At 36.1% G+C, this 20,704-nt stretch overlaps 1 protein-coding gene across 1 annotated transcript in view; it reads right to left on the reverse strand.

The window, feature by feature from the left end:
- ZNF385D (zinc finger protein 385D) overlaps positions 1-20,704 on the reverse strand; it is a 111,077-nt gene that overhangs the window by 23,264 nt on the left and 67,109 nt on the right. Inside the window, exon 3 of the mRNA XM_053466004.1 lies at positions 3,394-3,559. Within this exon, the coding sequence (XP_053321979.1) occupies positions 3,394-3,559 (166 nt within the window). The remainder of the gene's footprint in view (positions 1-3,393; positions 3,560-20,704) is intronic.

Raw genomic sequence — 20,704 nt, forward strand, 5'->3', positions numbered from 1 at the left:
AAACCTGGGTTATGGTGAGGCAAACCTAATCATGCAGAAGTTATAGCAAGTCATAAAAGGAGAAAGATGGCTAAATTAGGGAGGAAAATTAGTACAACTAGGTGGAAGAAGGATGGAGCTAGACTAGAAGTTGATTGAACTCAAAACAGTATGCCCCCCTTGACTTTTGATGAATTATCTGTCATAATATAGATCCTAACCTCTAGATTGTAAGCTCGTTTGAGCAGGGCCCTCCTCACCTGTTGTCTCTGTAAGTCAAACTGTTATGTTACATACTACTTGTTATGTCCTGTCTACCCATTGTACAGCGCTACGGAATTTGATGGCGCTATATAAAACAATAAATAATAATAATATATAAGGCTTAGTAAAATACTTAGTAAGAAAAATATGTAGCTCATTGTCTTGGCAGGCTATACAGTATTTGAGGATACTTTGACGAATGGATTTTTGTTTTTTTGGAGGGAAAAAAAGAAGATGAGCAGCACATTATATATTTGCATAAGCTTTAAACTAAAGAACATACATTTCAGAAATAGGCCTACATGCGATAGTTCCAAAGACCTCCATCTTTCATTTAAGATGTGCATTATAAAAAAAAAAGCTATTCTTTGTTATACATTATTGGACATAATGGGAAGTTAAATTTAACATTTCAATAAAAAGATGATAGTGTATTCGCATGGCATGTTGTCTCAGAATTGCTTTGGTCAGATTCATTTTCTGTTTATGACTTATAAAGCCATCCAATTAGGCTTGTGATTGTTGCATGGTTGAGCAAAAAAATGTAAACGCTGAGCTTCTGATAATCCTGCTGGGGTGTTTGTTCCTTTTATCTGTAGTGTGATAGATTGCTGATTTTAAAGGACATAATGAATGCTAAAATTTACTGGAGGGCATGGATCCTTTCATGGAACCTATTTCTTTTGCCCCTGTATAAACATTTATGACATTTTTTTTGAATATGTTTATGCAGCCACCCTTTTATTACCATAACTGCAAGCCCATTTGCATTTTTCTAAATTTTGTGTTATATTTATGTAGTTTATTTATTTGTTTACACTTTTCCATGTGCCTGAGAACAATTTTGCATGTTTGTCTTTCTTGTACTTCTAATAGTATGTTAGAAATAAATCTTTTAGGTCAATACGAATAAACTAGTAACAAAAACGCGAATGCAAACATACCTGGGAACTTTAACAACTTGACCTGGAGTCTTCGGGTAAAACACAGCTTAGCTTGTTCCCTGAGTCACCTTTCTCTTTTTCTGGGTAGGGGAGCAGCCTTACCTATTTTTGCCTACTTAACGCTGTCTGTGGCTATCCCCATCTTGCACATGGCTAGCCCTGCCTCAACTAACTGCTAGCCCCAACCCCTTAATGAGTCACTCTCCTAAATGAGGGAGAGTTCTGGCTAGCCTACCCTTCCAGACTCTAATTGGTCAATGAAGTGAGCAATAGCATCGCCGTTCCTCATCAATTGCCACAAGGATAGTTTGGGATAGTTAGATATATTAGCTCATGTGAAAGAAGCCGTGAAATAAATCACTCTTTCTAGGGCCAATTCAAGAACATATTGCCTAATCAGAAAAATAGAAAAAATGCAAGCCAGTTCTTGACAAAGGAGACAGAAGAGCACACAACTGGAGGAAATAATTAATTTAATCCCATGTTGCAACTGAATTAATTGTGACAATAATGATCTTTAAACATTAATTTAATTATCGTATAAAGAATCCAGACATACATTTCGTGAGTTAAGGATTGGCAGGGAACTAGTGTCCCTTTTGCTAGGATTAAGGGAGCATTTTTAAATATTCTAATCTCCACTTCATTTTTTAAACCCTTTTTCTAATAGTTTGGGCATGGTTCTGTAGTCAAAAAAGGGTTCCTTCAACTAGCTTCAGCTGATAAAATATATATGATATCTCATCCCCTGTTTCTTCATGTTGCTACAGTAATCAATGAATAAAAATACTGATACCTGAAGGTGCAGTAGTACCCTAGTGCAGAAGACCACCATGTTCTAGGTGGCACTACGCTGTCTACATTATATGAAGTATGCTCTCCACAGCCCTTCACTTCATGTGGACTTCTGACAAGCATATATATAAATTGAGAATATGATGGACGCAATGTGGGACTGACAACCCCTGCCCTCCCATGCTATAAGGCACAAAGAAACTCACATATTCACTAATTTGCCTACAAGGGTATTTACCACTTTCAAGTGAGGGCATACTTTTAAATACAAACTCATGTCCTCACCTGAAATTTACAAAATTAACATTAAACGCCTTACTGCAATATATGCAATTTAAGTTAATTAAAAAATGGGGGGTTCCTAGGAAACCCTATTGACCGACAGGAGGAGGATGATTACCTCTGTGTGCTGGGGTATAGGGAGAAGGGGGTTTGATAGTCTCACACATTTCTCTTGGTTATAAGGGGTGCTGGAGAGCCCTATTTTATTTTTCATGAATTATTAACTGTTTTATTATTTATTTAATTTAACAGATCTGGCAAGAAATGGACTTGCGTGGCCTCTAAGGAGACGAGGTGACAGTTGCGAGCAGTACAGCTCAGTTACTGCTTTATCACTACTTCACCTTCAATCACACTACCCTGTTCTCTTCTTACGCTGTCCTGGTGTCCTTTTCACAGGGCATGTTCTTTATCGTCTATTTGCCAAACCCTTTCCCCATGCTTACATTAAGTTTCCTATCATGAAAATGATATTTACTTTTGAAAATAGAATGACATTTTGTAACATGTTTATTCTGTATCAGTTATTAATGTCACTTTTGCACAATGTGCATTAACAGTAACTCCTCAACGGCTGTTTTATACCATTTTATTTCACCTTCCTATAAAAAACGTGTCCGGATGTGTTTATAGTACTTTTTACAACAGAACATCTTGGTCTGATAAAGGACATGTATTAGCTAAAAATGAATATTTATCTAGCCAAGTACAGTTAGTGTTACTACAACGAGTAAAGAATGTCTACAAATATAATATTCCTTCCATTACAACACATTCATGAACATTAATTATTTAGTTTTTACTTCATGAGAAACCTTTTTCATTTGGAACAATGTCATTATATATCAGACTGAAAAATTTAAACTTTAACTGGTTGGACAAGTTTTTCAATACAAAAAAAAGAGAAACGTAATAATTTAATTTGTTTTCTAGCCTTACAGAATGAAGAACTTGAAGTTGCATGGCAGTTAATTGTCTTAGTCTCAAACGTATATTGAAAAGAAGGTAGAAATCAATACAGTAAGAATGATAAATCACAACTAAATCAATGTGACTGGCAAATAACCAGAAAGACAATTAAACAAGAGAACACACGACAAACAAACATAAGAAAGATTTTCTTTTTAACCTGTTTTTTCGGGATTGCAGTTCAAGGTGGTAGTAGTAGGGGTAGAACTGTAGATGGTCTTTGTGTTGTCCTTAGAAGCATATGATTTCTGCTTATTTTTCATGGAATCCAGAGCTTTCAGCTTCTTAGCATGTTTAGTGCCTTTGTAGTGGGCAGCAGTCTGGCTCTACAATGGAGAAAAAAGGGATAATATTCCTCACTCATAACACAACAAAAAGGAGATCTACACAACCTGTATTCTTGCAAAAGAAGATTCAACAACCATTGATGACATTTTAAGTCATAATTCTTGACTACAAAGTTGTCAATAAAGCGTGTCCTTTAAATAGTAATGTGCTTCAATAAGATACAGCACATACAATCTTGGATATGCATTTTTTATATAAAGTGCAGTAACAAGTTGCATCCCGTTGATTGCTGAACATTTTGCCACTAGAATTCCTCTTTGTACAAAAGAAAATGTGCTATGGCAAAATATATCAGAATTTATTTAAGGTCATTGACGTAATATTTGTCAGCATTTGTGCATTATTGCATGTAACCTGATTATTTCTTTATAAAGAAGCTTTCCATTTGTTAATGGCATGGTGGCTAGCTGGTGGTCAGCTGTATAACTAGCTAAAAGCATACAATACATTATATAATTCAACCATTGATTAGTCCACAACAAATACACAATAAGTACAGGATGTCCTAAACAGGGCCGGCCTTAGGGGTGTGCGACCGCACAGGGTGCCATGGTTGCAGGGGCGCCTGACCGGGACTTAGATTAAAGCATCGGTTTTTTTTTTTGGTTTTTTTTTTAAACTTTATTTAACATCATTGATGTTAAATAAAGTTTAAAAAAAACAAAACGATGCTTTAATCTAAGTCCCGGTCAGGGGCGCCGAGCGGTTGCTCGTGAAGTTCTCGGCAACCGCTCGGCGCCCCTTACTCTCCGTGACTCCGTCGCGGTGCCAGCATCTCATGTTGAGCGCCGGACTATACCGGCGCTCAACATGAAATGCCGGCAGAGCGAGAAGACGGATGCCTCCCGCTCTTACCGCAGGACTCCGGCAACAAGGTAAGTGGGGGGGGTAGTTTGAAGGGGCAGAGGGGGGGGGTAGTTTGAAGGGGCAGAGGGGGGGTAGTTTGAAGGGGCAGAGGGGAGGGGTAGTTTGAGGGGGGGTAGTTTAAAGGGGCAGAGAGGGCGGGTAGTTTGAAGGGGCAGAGGGGGGGTAGTGAGGGGGGGTAGTGAGGGGGGGCAGAGAGGGGGGGCAGAGAGGGGGGGTAGTGAGGGGGGGCGCCAGAGGAGTAGTCCGCACAGGGCGCCACAACGCCTAAGGCCGGCTCTGGTCCTAAATGTAAATAACCGTAAGAGTTGTGCAAAGTTCTGTTTCTCAAAGCAATCTATGTGTCAATAATGCCATAGAACTATAAAAAATGTTTAAAGCTAAAGCAAATGTAACCCATTCTCAAACTTTTTGGATATACTTCATGCAAGATTTCTGTTAACGACAAGACCTAGTATGAGGTGCCAACCCCAAGTTAGAAGAACTTTATACTTGAGCAACAGAAATGTGATGTTGCTCTATAACAACTTGATGATCAGATAGCATGTTATATAAAAATGTTTCTTGTCATTTGCATTGCAATGTGTTGCATTAGTAACTAATCATCCAAGCTAGAATTCTAACATTTTCCTGGCAACAAAATGGGCATTGCTTTATTGATTACACTGAAGGTGCATCAACACCACAGATGCCCCATTGCTTCAACCTTGAGCCCTGAGCTCTTGAACACTAATTTCCTATAAATTCTATTTTAATGTGAATTATAGGCAAAATATTGACTATATTTCTGTGAAATGTTTCAGGAAGACCTACTGAAACTATATGAAATGATGTTTCCCACCAGTGATAATCTGCTGCCCCTGAAAGTGGTAAATGTACTGGCAGTCTGTTAGCCTGCTGTCCTAATAGATATCAGGAGTTGCTCTCAGGCTAATGTCAGGAGGCATCTGCCAGGAGAGTGAACAAGTGTGTTTCAGTGCTTCTCAATGACAGCACAATTTACTTAAATGATCCGCAAAGTACCATGAATACCCCTGCAAAGAGACTAAACGTTCATACAACTATTGCATTTACATTTCTGCATGACATGTCTTAGTGCAGAGTAACCTCCTATTTCTGTAACATTCTTTAGTTTAATTAATACAGCAAACACTACACACATATTAGTGATACAGCAAAATTATTTATATTTATATAAATATAAATATATAATAATAGACTGTAGCAAACACAATAGAAATTATAAAGAGAAATGCTGTTTTTATATCCTAAAAATGAACGCAGTTGTACATTGCTAGTCCAGACTCTATGAATGCAGAAGAATAGCGTGTGTCGGGAGAATGCCTAGGGTGATGCCAGATGTTTTTCACAGTGTTTTGCCTACTTCAAATGCTGTTAAACAGATTTCCCACAGCAGAGTTCACAAGTCTAATGTTCTACTTTATTGTGTCTTTCATATATTCATACTTGCCGAGAATTCACATAACTTAGCTGTTCAGTTAGCCATATGCTATATTGCTATTTTAATAATCTGCTTCAAAACAGTATCTGATTTTATCACACAGCCTCAGCACTAGATCAAAAATAAACATGCGCCAGCAGACCATTGCAAATGTAGTGTTCTAAATCAAAAGCTTTACGGGGATTATAGGGGTTATAGTACAGCATATACACTGTAAATATATCTTTTCAGCTAAGGAATCAAGTAAACTGGGATTCTACAACATTCCAAAATTGTATTCTTTAGTGACTCATATGTTCTATGTGTCACAGTTTTGTCATTTTTTTTTTAATTTCATGGTTTCAAGACGAAGGTGATCACAGACGTACAACCCCAGACCTGAATACACCAATTATGATGTTATTAAAATATTATATCAGTTGATAAACCATTTCAAATAATATCAGAATTTTTTTAGACAAAAGGTGTATTTTAATTTTTAAAAAATAAACAAAAGTATTTCAATTGTGTTTAAAATAGTTAGTTCTTATATTGTAATGTTTTGAGAATAAGCAGCAAAGTTTTATGGATTACATTGTAGAATAAAAGGCTGTTTTATTTTTATTTAAAAATAAAGTCTGTTTCTAGAATTACATTTTTTACTGATATAATATTAAGCAATGTAAATCAAGAAAAACATTTCTACACCTATGTAAAAACGATGCATTTAAAATAAAATATATACAAAATAATGCTATTGAAAGGACACAGGGATACCAATTACTTGCCATTAGGGATAGGTGCAGTTCCTTGTTGGAAATATGTTAAATGCACTAGTATGTTACATAAATAAACCTTTTGCAGATTTATCAACAGATCATTCTTTCCTCTCAACACAGATGATTTTAAAAAACATTTTTTGGCCACTTTTGTATCATATGAGAATTGTGATCTCAAATAATATGAACGATGCCTTTTTTCTGATTAAACAACTGTTTCTTGAGAGTTAGGCACTCAACAACACCAGGGATGTTGTCTTTAATGTTGCATTCAGTTCCAAAAAGTTGGATTTCTTACTCAGGCAAATTAAGGAACAGTTTAGGTTGACAGTTATCAGTTAGCTCCATGTGAGAATAGAGTAGAAAGACCATACAATTCATACCAACCATACAACCATTATAATGTAGGATCACAGTAATACTTATGTTACTTTGTAATAAAATCCATTATATGTGTATCTGTTGGTTGATTCAAACAGTTTAATATAATTAATAAGTAACAAGCAGGCCACTTACATATATTTCATACCAGGCCCGGACTGGCCATCTGGCACACCAAGAAAATGGGCTCCCGGCCAATAGTGCCCCATACTTATTGGAATCGTGTATGGGAATTGGGTTATGCAGTGTCGCCGCTGGCCTTAAAGTGCCATGGTTGTTTAGTCATCCCCAGTCAGACCCTGTTTTACACAATATTTAAAAGCCAAAAAGGCCTATGTTTATAGAAAGTCCAGTAAATGACAAATGTAATGTTCTATTTGATGGTGCCATACCTGCTATGTTGCACCAGAATTGATATATATCCAAATTATACTAGATACCAACCTCCACCCCAGATCAACAACACTGCTATAACAATACTTTATTATATAATTGGTTTTCATGACTTAAGCTAATGCAACATATACTGCATTAATATTGTAATTTAATATAACAGTAGAATCACACTGTTACACTGAAAACAAATGTACACTCTGTATAATGTCTGTAGTTCCCCTTCATGTTTTAGTATGTTCTATAAATGTTTTTTTCTTCTTCTTCTTCATAAAATGGCAGGTGAATAGGAGAAAAATACAGATATGTGTGAATAGTACATGAAAACACCATTAATCATGCGCACAATGAACCTCACATCAATTGAATCCATATTCATTATTTCCAAACTGTAATCAAAATGTAATCTATCAGTCTTGTGCGCAAATGAATGTAAATTGTTTTAAAGCAAGTATAAGCAGTAAGTTGATTACCCTTTTTGGCTGTGATGCAAAGTGATAGTTATATAATCATCTGTACTAATATTATGCTATGTCATATTGTCTGTGTGATTGGTGAATTAAAAGACATTGTGTCTCGCTAACAATTCATCATTTATTCAGGCACAATTCAAAAAGGAACTCTACGCTATTTGAAAAGAAAACTCACATCTTACATGACCTATCTTACACAATGGCATCATTTTAAGATAATAAATTGTTCACGATTTCTCCTTTTTAAGTGGTTTCTGATCAATTGGCAAAAAAGATCTGTAGGAATTACTTACAATGCATTACAAATGGGGCTAAAACAAGAATTAATGGGACCCACAAAAACGCCAAATGGAATGGCCCATAAGAATTAGTTGACCAAGTAGCCTACACAGATCTGACCTGTTTTTAAGCTATTTCTATGTGCATCTTTATGGATTTCTCTACTGGTATACTCACTACTTACTAACTACTTCCCCACTTCTACTAGAAGGCTACTGTAACAATTATAAGATGTTCCAAGGGCATACCAATACTTAAAGATTCTGTAGGGACTACTAGTTTCCATTCTAAACATCTCAAGATTGGATATTCTGCATCTCACTAATAGAAGTGTGTGTACCCATTTAGTTGGAGAATATTAGTAGGCTTATGTCCATGTCCATAGGGCAGTTGTGGAGAAATGTTGTGAGTAGAGAAAAGTTGGCAGAGAACGTGTAGGTAAGTGGAGATATGAGGTTAAGCAGAGTTATTTTGGATTCTGCAAGAACTTTCTGCTTTGGTGCAGATGATATGGAGAGAAATTGGAGACACAAATGAAGAAGATGATAAATGGTGGGTAACATGCATTAGAGCTGCAGGATTTGACAGCGGTAAATAAATCAATATAAAATAATAAGTACATAATAATGAGGTATTTAAAATGTGTACAGGAAGGAGTATGCTTGCAGTTGAAGAGAATCGGTGTGCTTTAATGCAAGCCAGAAATTCACCCGTGCTTAGCATGCATCAGCTCTAAGAGTGCATAGGATATCATATTCGATAAGTTGGTAGTGTTTGTTATAAAATGAGCCCTGGGTATATACTTAATGGCCCTAAAGAGAATAGTATATACAGTATATTTACTTTAAATATTTGCACAGCGTTGTTTAAACAAAGAAAATATTCAATTTCATTGAAGATAATGTTTTCCATATAAACTTCATGAAAAAACGTCTAAATAATAAATAAATAAACTAATATTTTCATTTACAATGCACCTTTGTATATGTCCCCATCCTATATCCCTTCTAAAATACCCTTTGTGTTGTAACAGTACTTGCCATCAGATGCATAAAGGGTTACACAGCATTTGTTAAAGGATTTTTTTTAGAAGGGGGTGCACAATAATGAGCATTTGCCATTCTGGCAGCTGATTTGACTTAATTTATCATTGTCTGTTGGTTCAGTTGTTTAGCAGCTGTGGTATTTTTTCCATATACTAAACATACAGGCAGACATTTTTTTTTACTGTGAAACAAATAATCCTATACTTTGTTACATCACTGTAAGCCCTACATTAACCCTTTCCATTCCAATCAATTGTGCAGTGGGGTTAAATGTGTTGACCACTTTAATACATTCATGTAGTAAAATTTTAGTACAATTTAAGTTATATATTAAGCTAAATAAATGTTAAATTAATATTAGGTAAGAATTACCAAGCAACGGTATGAATATTTGCCATGAGAGCTTGGTTTAAAGCTCGTACAACACATGGCACATTAAAATTATATGAGTTGTAGAGAAGTGTTTAAGTCTTTTCACTGTTTAAAGTTTCATCAGTACGGAGAATTAGAGAAGTGAGTCATTGAAATACTGACATTTTTGGGGGCTGGTGATGATCAACCATTAACAGGTGATTATTGTTACTTTCCATGACACATTTTTGATTTGAAGACCTTCTTGTAAAAATAAAAAAATATGTTCAGGTTCTACAATGTAATCCCAGGTTTCCAACTATAGCCACCTGATAAACTGTAAGGTTTTTTTTAATGTGTTTAAAATTACAATTATTGTGATCTCACTTCACTTGCTACATGGTAAGAATTCCTATGTCATTTAAGTTAGTTAACTGGCCAATAGTAAAGAATGGTGGTCTAGAACATGCTAGGTAAATATCAGGAAAGAAGAAGAGTAAATAAACTCACCTTTAAGAAAAGAAGTGGGGCAAAAGAAAAGTTGAGCTGGAAAACTTCATACAATTTCAACAACTTTTGTCAACGTACCAAGTTTTAGTGTGTACACATCTCGTGTTGCATGTTTGCATTGGCAACTATTTACTGATAACATCTGATTCAGTAAACATATGTATTAGATTATTTTTATAGTTGATATGCTTATTTCAGGATAAGTACATTTTTTGTTTATGAACCTTGTCTTTACCTTGGGTTTGGTGTGTTTAACAAGTAACGTAATAGTGCATTCCTGGAGGAAACCACATGAGAGTTGGCCTCTGCATTAGCCTGAAGAAAAGTAGCATCTATCCCATGCAGGTTTAAATTCCCTCACTGTATCCGCCTCTCTGACTGTTGAGGTAGTTCCATTTATCTACCACTCTGTAAAGTAAAACTTTGTTACACCTAAACCTCGAACCCTCCAGTTTTAGACTATGATCCCTTAGACAAACGTTTCTCTTCCTTTGAATTAAAAGTCCCTCCTGTACTTTGTTAAATCCCTTACGTATTTAAATGTTTCTATCACATCTCACCTTTCTCTTCTTTTCTTCAAGCGATATCAATTGACATACAATCTGTAAGTAACGTGGATGTTATGTGGGGGGAACACTTTGTGGCATTTCATGTAGTGGGTGTCCTGAATGTTTTCAATGTGCTCCTGGCACTATAGTGGCCACTGGCCACAGCCAAAGCATTTATTAATGTATCGGCCAGTTTAGAAACAACGTGGAAATGCCTATATAACTGATTTTGGCGCATAGTGAGTGAGCAGTTTCATTGTGGTTTGAGGAATATATATGTACATATATATAGAATAAATTACATGGATGCTGTTGATTTAACGGGTACTGTGGATAATTAGGCGGGAAATTATGCAGAGTGTAGGTGAGCATTCTGTAATTTTTTTACATTTTAAGTAATGGAAAATTAAACCTGAGGTAAGAAATGACATTTCTAACGAGAACCTTGTTTTTTGTAACTGTTGTCAGGGAAACTAAGAAAAATAAATGAATTATGCAGGCATTCACATTTTTTGTGTTTTTTTTTGTTAGTTTTCTGCAAACTAAACCAGCAAATAGTGTTGCTTGTAGAAGATGACTGTTCACCCATTTATATATATATATATCTATATATCTATATCCAAATAGGGTATTTAACTATATATGCAAATAAATTAAACTATTTACTGGCTTAGATTACAGATAAAAAACAGCGACAATTTATTCATTAAGTTTTAGGTATTCTGGCTCCCTTTTTAACATTTTGGAGCAGTCTAGAACATCTTGTGGGTGTTAGCCTCCCATTTGCCACGGAGGCTCAGCTTGCTGGATTTGAGTTTCTTGGCATGATTTATGTATTGACCTTGGCAATGTGCGAGGTGCTAAGCTTTTCTGCCACTTAAGCCATTTAAAACCTGACGCCTATGAATTCTGCGAGCTGTAGGTCTGTATAAAAACATACCCTTCACACATTGAATCTGGTGTATGAATTGGGAACGCTAATGCCAAAGTACCCTGCTGAGTTAAGATTCATTGTATGATGCATTGAAATTGGGTGGTTCTGCTGAAATAAACTGCCAAGGCTCATAGTAGAAACACAATGGGGATTATTCTTAAAACATACCCCAAATCTGAACACCTGTTTTGAGGAAGGACCAGCCACCCTCAAAGTAAGCATTGAGGAAGCCTGGCCACCCACAAACCTTTTCACGAACAGCCACTCCACAATGCTGGTGACCGTCACTTGCTGCTCCTGGAGTGAGCCATGTGATTTGTACCTAAATTAGTACAGGGGATCGTAACTACTTCTTTAAGAAAAGACAGTTATTTAAAATTTTTACTGGCTGATGAAAAAGTGGACCTGACTTGGTTCAAAGTTTGGAAAGGGGGCTTATCACCATAGCAACCGATGTAATGAGCCTGTTGAATGGACCATTGAAGCAGAAAACGATTGCAATATTGCATATTTAAGATATATACTTACAGTACACAGGATTATTTTTTAATAATTATACCTTGTCCTAAATCACAATAAAGACGTTTTCTTTTTGTCTGAAATGTGAGGAGGGACATCATGGCCTCTGTACATTATATTAAAGATGTTAATTTGTGAACTGCATACCAGTTACCCATAATTAGCTTTTATTCCTACACAGATTTAAAGCCAAGGGCCATGTTCAAAGAATATGACAGGTTGCCTGAAAAATAAAACAATGGCAATAATTGAACTGATCTGTTATCATTGCTTCGGTGTTTGTTGCTCGAGGAGTTATAGCTAGTGAGGACTGGGATCAGGAATAATTTAATGGTAATTTTTTCACGCATCATGTAGCACATTAGCTTTTACTTCATATTCCTTGAGCAGAAAAAGTATTTCTACATTATACCGGTCATATTTCTAATTCACGTTGTATAGCCAAAATATAATTCAACAAAATATATATCTTGTTGGTAGCACAATCTTCATTTTAATATGCCTCAGCCAACTTACTTCTGTTTATTCAACCATAGGCTTCCTTTTTCTTACAACTGGATTCCATTTGTTCAGTCAATAACCGATAAAAGGATACCTTTCTTTAATATTTTATAACTACTACCATACACAGACAAGAAACTACATTAGTAAAGTTAACTCTTGAGAGTGATGATTTTATGTTTACCCAAAGGAAGTGCATTAAGCAGATTTTGAAATCTAAATAGTATAATTTGTTTTTCTATGTGTTAAAAGATGTACCACATATATACCAATATTCATTCGCTAATAATTTTATGCAAACTTGCTGTATTATCCCGTTTTTAACACTCGGTCTGAAATGCTACAAATCATTCAAGCCTAGACTAGATTATAGAGGAGCATCAAATACAAGATGCAATTCCATTTGTTTCCTCACACGAGAGTTAAAACAATATAAAACCTAGCGAAGAAACCAGGCACCCATGAAGCCCTGGAGGTGAAACGCGTTGACATAATAGCATAAAGTGTAGGAACGCAAAGAGGAGGAGCTAGCAATACCACGGAATTTAGTATACAACAAGTCATAAAGAAGACGCTGAAAGCCCTGACTCTTGTTTTTATACATTTTTTATTTGTTTATTTTTACTGTATTTGCTCGATAATAAAGACAACCCTGATTATAAGACAACCCCCCAAAATTTGATTTAGGAAAAAAAGAAAAAGCCTGAATATAAGACTATCCTGTAAGACTATAAGACTATCCTATAAGAAAAAAGTTACTAGTAAATATTAATTCACATGTAAACAATTTTTTCATATTTAATAAAAACTATGATTGAGAAAAATGCATTTCTTGTTTTTATTTCCTTTTATTTGCCAACCTGCCCTAGTTTTGCACATCTGCCCACTGGCTTGCCACTCTGCCTCCCTGATATGCCACTCTGCCTCCCTGATATGCCTTATATTCCCTACATGCCACTCTGCATCCCTGATATGCCACTCTGGCCCCAGATTTGCCTTATAACCCCCTATTTACCACTCTTTCCCCCATCCACTGCATCCACAGACTTGTGCCCCGTACTTCAGACTTCCTGGTGTCTAGTTGGGGCAGCCGGTGGACGTTTGCATGATGTGCGTAGACAATCTCCGCTGCTACCCAGCATTTCTGTCGCGGCTTCTATAACTGAGCACCGGAAGGCAACAGCAGAGGTCCCCTGTAGCGCTGCGCAGGATCCTCCTCTCTGGGAGCTGGTGAACATCGGCGCGATGTGCGCAGACAACCTCTGCTGCTGCTGGCCGGCACTTCCTCTGAAAGTGCTGGGAAGCAGCAGGGGTTGTCTGTGCGCATCGCCGGCTGCCAGAGAGGATCCAGGTCCCCTGCAGCAACTCAGCAACTCAGTTTATCTATATACTAATCAGAACCTTCAAATAAATCATCGGTTATACTGCACTGCTTACCAAAGCTCACAGTGGGAAGAAAATTAGTGTTTTTCTTTCGCAGACCCAAGATAGTATGAGCCAGACCACCTGTGTACCCGACCAATTAATAAAAACTCTAGAGGATCTTGAGTCCACAGACAGTACATGAAACATTTATTCTCAGACAGTTATCAAAGTGTAAGAGTGAGAAGAGTATGGTATGGTATGAGTATGAAGAGAATACAGGACCATGAAAGAACAACTTCTTAGCTAGAATCTATAAAATATGAAATCAAAATAAAAATGCTTTAAGGATGTAAAACGATCAATATATTTAATGAAAAGACTGTAGTATTATAAACCACATACTGATAATTATTTTACAGTATGATTTGTACATTCCAGCTGCTACCTAATCCAGTATATTAAGCAAGTGCTCGGTGTAGAACAACAATACATTTAACTTGGGGAAAATGGCAGTAAATAAAAATGTCTACGTTAAAATAATTGCATTTCCCTATGCACAAATCAGAGGGGAAAAATAAACTTTTAAAATTCCCGTTCACTGGGAAATTAGTATTTGGATAATCTAAAATTCACATTTAATTAAAGCAAGGCACAACTGGGAGACTATGGCCTGACATAATGAAAAGAAATGTAGCTTATTTACCTACATATTTTGGTTTGATGTGAACCCCAAAAACCTATTATGTATTAGGTAATATGCAAAAAGAAATTTGATTTTTATTTCCTTCTGCCAATATCAGTGAAAGGCTACACTACTACTATAAGATCTGTGTTTTAACTATAATGTATGCAATATATAATATGCAAGTGGTGGGAGATACTCGCATTCTATGGATATAAAGTTAGCATCTGCTAAAATCAAAGTGTGGATGCTGCTGGACTCTCATGTACTTTACTGCATTAACGCGATCATAAGGGAATACAATTTGATTAAAAAGTATGCTTTTACATATGTTCCTTAGCAAATAAACTACAAAGTTTGCCATTGTAAATGTAAGTAGGGCAATGAACAGACTTCTAGAGAAGCTCTATTAAATTTGGGAATCTATTACTACATTATGTGTCATTTGAGAAATATGCAATCTTGACATAATTTTCAATTACACAGATGCTTTCTCAGCTGAAAAACATCAAAATTAAACACCTATAAAGACGCACCATGCCAATTTTAAGGCTGCGTTCTCAATGGTCATTTAACCTAAACACTTCTAAATGTATATAATAGCTTATTGAATTGAATATTGTCACTAAGTTTTGATTATTCACTTAGCTGCCCCAAGTGGACTTGTCATTTGGATTTGACAAATTTGGTAACAACAAAGTGTATTCCTCCTAGGAATTCATTCCTAAAATCCAAATGATCCACAGTGTTAGACGATGTAGGGATGTTTGCGCTGTTCGCTTCCATTCCCTAAAGATAAACTGAATGCAAATTTGCAGTTGTGGCAGGTTTGCAGCAGCAAACTTGAACAAGTTTGACTAAATGACTACATTTTATATTTTAACTATGCTTTTGTATTAATTACCGTCAACGCACATTTCCACTTTACATACACATAACTCGACATAACTCAACAGCACAGTACCGAATTGAAAAGCTGCAGCATGTCTTGGGATTCACTAACCAAATATGTTCCAACAAGCACATTTTACCTTGGCTTCTCAAGAGGTTAAGCCGACTGCCAAACATATTAACCTATTAACCATATTGACTTCTTATTAACCAAGGGTGGTCAGCAGGTACTAATTGACTTCACTGTACATTATAAAAGGTCATGTCCAGTGAGCATCTGCTACATGAAGAGCTTGGCTGGCAGTGTATAACGTGTAGTTTAATCAGTTAGATTTCTTCAATGTCTTTCTACACATTGAATAATGCATTCTACAGGGCCAGCTGAGACCATTGTGCTGGAGAAACTTGCTAGTGTTGGCACTTCATAGTGAAATGAGAGAGTTGAAACCACAACTTTCCCTTTAGTGAATAGACCATTCTGTTTGCCAGGGACTTAAAAATTGCCTGGGGTCATAGAGCATACCTCTGCCACCCTCACCCCATCACATTTCTATGAAATATTTTTTATTAATTAATATGTGAGTTGAATGGGAGTGCATAAAACTGAAGTCACCTCAAAAGAGTTACCCTCTACCTGCCTGATTACTCTACTTTTTAGTGAATTGAACCACTTTGTTGGGTTTAATACTTAGGTCAATGTGATTTTCCATTTTTACATTATGTTCTTCTTGAGTTTTATTGCCAAACACAAGTTTTTTTTAGTACCTTATCTCAGGAATTAGTAAAAGTCACAAACAGGTAGATTATAAGGCTACTCTAAAACAAGCCCAGTATCTTGAGTGCTGTGAGGGGCAACATAAAATGTAATTTTTATAATAAGGGAGCAGAAACAAGGCCACAAGTTGGCTGGTAGTAGACTAAGCATACCTGGGAACTCTCCGGGTTTGACCAGCAGGAAACCCCCCCTCCCGACATCAGTAGGAACTCCCATTAATGTCAGCAGGACCGCCCATTGATGTCAGCGGGACTGCCCATTGACCGCTATGGGACCACCCACCTGATGGCAGTGGGACCGCCCACCAACATCACAGGACCGCCCGCTGACGTCAGTGTGCAGTCCTGGAAAATGTACATCCCATTATTTTCCATTTATACCCATTCCACTGCATTTGGGATGGGCAGATATAACCCTGTGCAAACATGTACTGTATATCTCAACCAACCACACATGAATGTGGCAGAGCATGGGCACATGCTGGTGTCCACTGGTTAATATGGGGTTCGGAGACTCAAAGTTCTTTACCTTTTTTTATTGTTATCGTGCCTAATAAGGTTCAAAATAATCTTTGCTTATTTGTGAGTTTCAAGTTACATGAACTTGACCACAACCTTCACAACTTAAAGTCAAATGCAGTTGCAAAAACTTAAGAGCAGTTCAAATGTTATTCTAACTTAAATGTTTATGAATATTTGAAATACCTTTTGAGCAAGCATTGTCAACCTTTGTCAATTAGATGAAACCTTTAACAACTCTGTAAGGAATCAGAGGGTCTAGCAGGACATCCCTGGTCATCTCTTCCTCAAAGCGAAAGCCAGCTACAAGATGGGTAGCTGCGCTGGCTCTCAGAGTAAGGGTGACCGTACAACCATAGACAACACCCCTGCCAGAATGCAAGAGAGAAAAAGGAAATATTCCAGGCTGCTCACCGCCACACTCCTCACTCTATGGGACTGGGCATAGATTATATGGACACTTTACAAGGGGAGGGGAAATTGACAAACACAATTAATTAACACATAACTCAACGGTATAGGATTATTTAGACAACATTGGCACCAGACTAATCTCATTACACATTTAACAATTGCAAATGCACAAAATCTCACTAAATAACCTATAACAAATGTATTGTACATTATAGATATGTAGATTGTCCCACCATTGTATACCTCCTAACATTTGAATTAGGGATATGGTGTGAGTTGTGGCTTAGGGTGAGCCTTTACAATAACTATAAAAAGCTATTTATGTAATTGAATAATGTATTTAGAAGCCGAATAATATATTTTAATAATAAAATGAATTCTGTTTCTATTCACATTACATTCATTATTTTTTTTTTTTACAAGAAACTCATCATTATTGTTATTTTAATAAAGCTATGCTTTATTAGAAATCTATATATAAGACACAGGTTCTTGTTTATCTATTTATATTACTGAATATCTGCCCATTCCCCCATACTTGGATTCCCTGTTTCTTGTTCAATTGACGGAAATCTAATGTATGTCTTTGCAATTCATGAGTACATCATTGAGATTTTGCAGCTACATTTCCTATGAAGAACAGATGATTTTCCTGTGTCTAATTCTAGACATTTCAATCTACCCCCCTAAGTGTAAATGAATGCATTTGTTTCTGTTATCTTTAACAGCATTTAGAACAGTGGAGTATAGATTCTTTCTTGGATGGTATACATAATAGACTACTCATGATAACTAGACTGTACTGCCTTTAGCATTAAAAATGGTTTAGTACATTTGAGCGCCTAATTATTGCAGTTAATTGCTGGTTGCTCAAGGGACAAGGTTAACAAAGTCTATTACATGAGTTATCTAAACTGGTATTGGATGCCTAGATGGGAGCCAAATGCACAAGCAGCATTTTTCAGTCTTCTGAACAGTCATGCGTACGATATAAGGAATCAATAGTAAAAAAACGCTATGTTTTGCAAGATTTTAACCCATTAAGGACAATGGGCGGTCCCAACTTCTGGAATTCTGACTTTGATCATCGAAAGTATCATGTTTTGGAAATGTAAGCAAACATTTCATTGGAACATCAAACATTAAAGCTTTAGTCAAATCTGATTAGCCAAACAGCCCTGAGTGTTCAATATTGTGGTTAAGATCCCAGAGACTCTGATTTTTAAGAGTGTGATGTGGTGACAACCGCAGTGTTGATGTGGTGATTTGAACTGCAGTTACAAGATGGTCACAATACCTCAAAAATATTCCGAAATGTAAATCACAGTGATTCACGGTACTTTGCATTCAGCAATACATTGATGTGTCACTTATAACAAATGGATAACTACTATTTAAGAGATTACCTCTCCCATTTATAGGAAGTCCTTGGAGGTCACTACTAGACAAGACATTGTTGTCCAATACAAGCAGCATATTTGAGAAAATGCACCACAAGGATAACTTCTGGCCACAGGCAGAATAAGCATAAGAACAATAAGCCATTTAGAGTCATCTCTTTGAGACTAAACATCCCTACTGTAGCCGGATAAAATAATTAAACGGTTATTTGTATCGTTATATTTAGACTGTATTGTGTGTTTAAGGGAATCAAATAAAAAATCATTTTGCATTATCGACACAAAGTGATCCACATAGCGTAACATAAATTAAATAAATTATGCTTGAAATGGACCTAGATTTGCTTTATTATTTCTGTTGCAGAAGCGAACAAGAACACATTTCCAGAATATATCTATATCTATATATATATATATATATATATATATATATATACTGCACACTGGTTATATGTATAGTATAGATTATGGTTGAGATCCAAAAGTTTGCTCATTCCTTATGTGAAGGTTAGACAGGTTAAAGCCAAAGGATTTAATTGAAAATAAATTGCAATCGACCAATAGTGCTTTTAGATCATTGAAAATATTTAATGCAATCAATTTTAACAATTACAGCCAGTTCTTACTTTGTGTCCTATGTAACCATTTGGATATACTTACTGATTCTTTTTTAATTGCTTCCTTCAAATATTTTGCCAGATCATCTGTTGCAAATAATCAACAGTGTCAGTGAACTGCACATTTCCATATTTCCCAAATATTTTATTACAATGATATATTCTAATTCCTTCTCCTGATCCCACTCTTAAAAAGGCTGCATGAACCAATCAATATTAATCAACAACTTAACGATAAGGGAAGAAAACAACTTAAATTATATAGATAATCATGCTGATCATGTGAACGGGATATTATACCCATGGTATATGCATGAGGTGATTAAATTGTGAAATATAGGATTTTGGAAAAATGACTGAGTCACTTAATGACATCATTTAATAAAAGACCTGTGTATGTGAGCCACAGATCTGAGAATGCATCACAACTAAGATATGATCTTGTCGTAAGGAGGTATTATTTATAATGGGAACCAAGGAAAGTCTGAATAATTGTTCCACTTTAGCCCAGAAAAAAAAATAGAACAGATCATGAAACTTAACAAGTGCCTGAAACATCCATTATGACAGTTTCTCTTTACAACTACAGAACAGCAAGTGCTAAAAATACACAATAGCCAGAAAAGTATTTCAAATATGTCAGAGTTAACGAAAGGAAACAAATAAAGCTGGGACAAATATAAAGAAGAAGGTATCTAATTTATCAACTGATCTTCCAGCACTGCCATTATTTCACGGGTATCCAAGTAATATATTCACGGCTTTTAAGAAGTGAGTGATTTGTGCTTGGGAAGAAACAGTTTATTATCTAGTGTGATAGACTGGAGACAATAACTCATCCCGGAAAGGACCATAGTGCATCGAAAGTCTACTTTCTAAATAGCCAAACTCAAAAGACAGATTATGTGTCTTACGAGAGAAACACACTACATAATTCTCAACCTGTGTGACCGTTTATTGATTTTTAGAAACTGCTATAAGGTGTTCTTGAAGACTACCATTATCCAAAGGAATGGTAACCCTGTCTAGGTATTAAACAAAGAATGTGTTGGTTATTTTATAAAAGGTAAGACCTCTGCAGTTCTATAAACATAGAATTTGACGGCAAGTAAGAGCTATTTGGCCCATCTAGTCTGCCCATTTTACCTGATGTACAAATCCAAACCCATATGCCCAACACGTGAATGTTTAAATCCCCCCACCGTAACAGGCTCTATCACTCTTGAAAGATTGTTCCATCTATCTACCACTCTTTCAGTAAAGTCAAACGTCCTTATTTTACCTTATTACAACATAGCTCGTTCTATGAATAATTTATTAACCAGCAAACAGGTATCACAAAATGTGAGACACGTAGCAAAAGCCACAAATATTGTCTTCCTCTGTTTCAGGTCATCAGTATGATTTCTTAAAAATCAAAAATACATAAAATACTGATAAGC

The sequence above is a fragment of the Spea bombifrons genome, chromosome 5 (assembly GCF_027358695.1).
Source record: "Spea bombifrons isolate aSpeBom1 chromosome 5, aSpeBom1.2.pri, whole genome shotgun sequence".
NCBI classification, from domain to species: Eukaryota; Metazoa; Chordata; class Amphibia; order Anura; family Pelobatidae; genus Spea; species Spea bombifrons.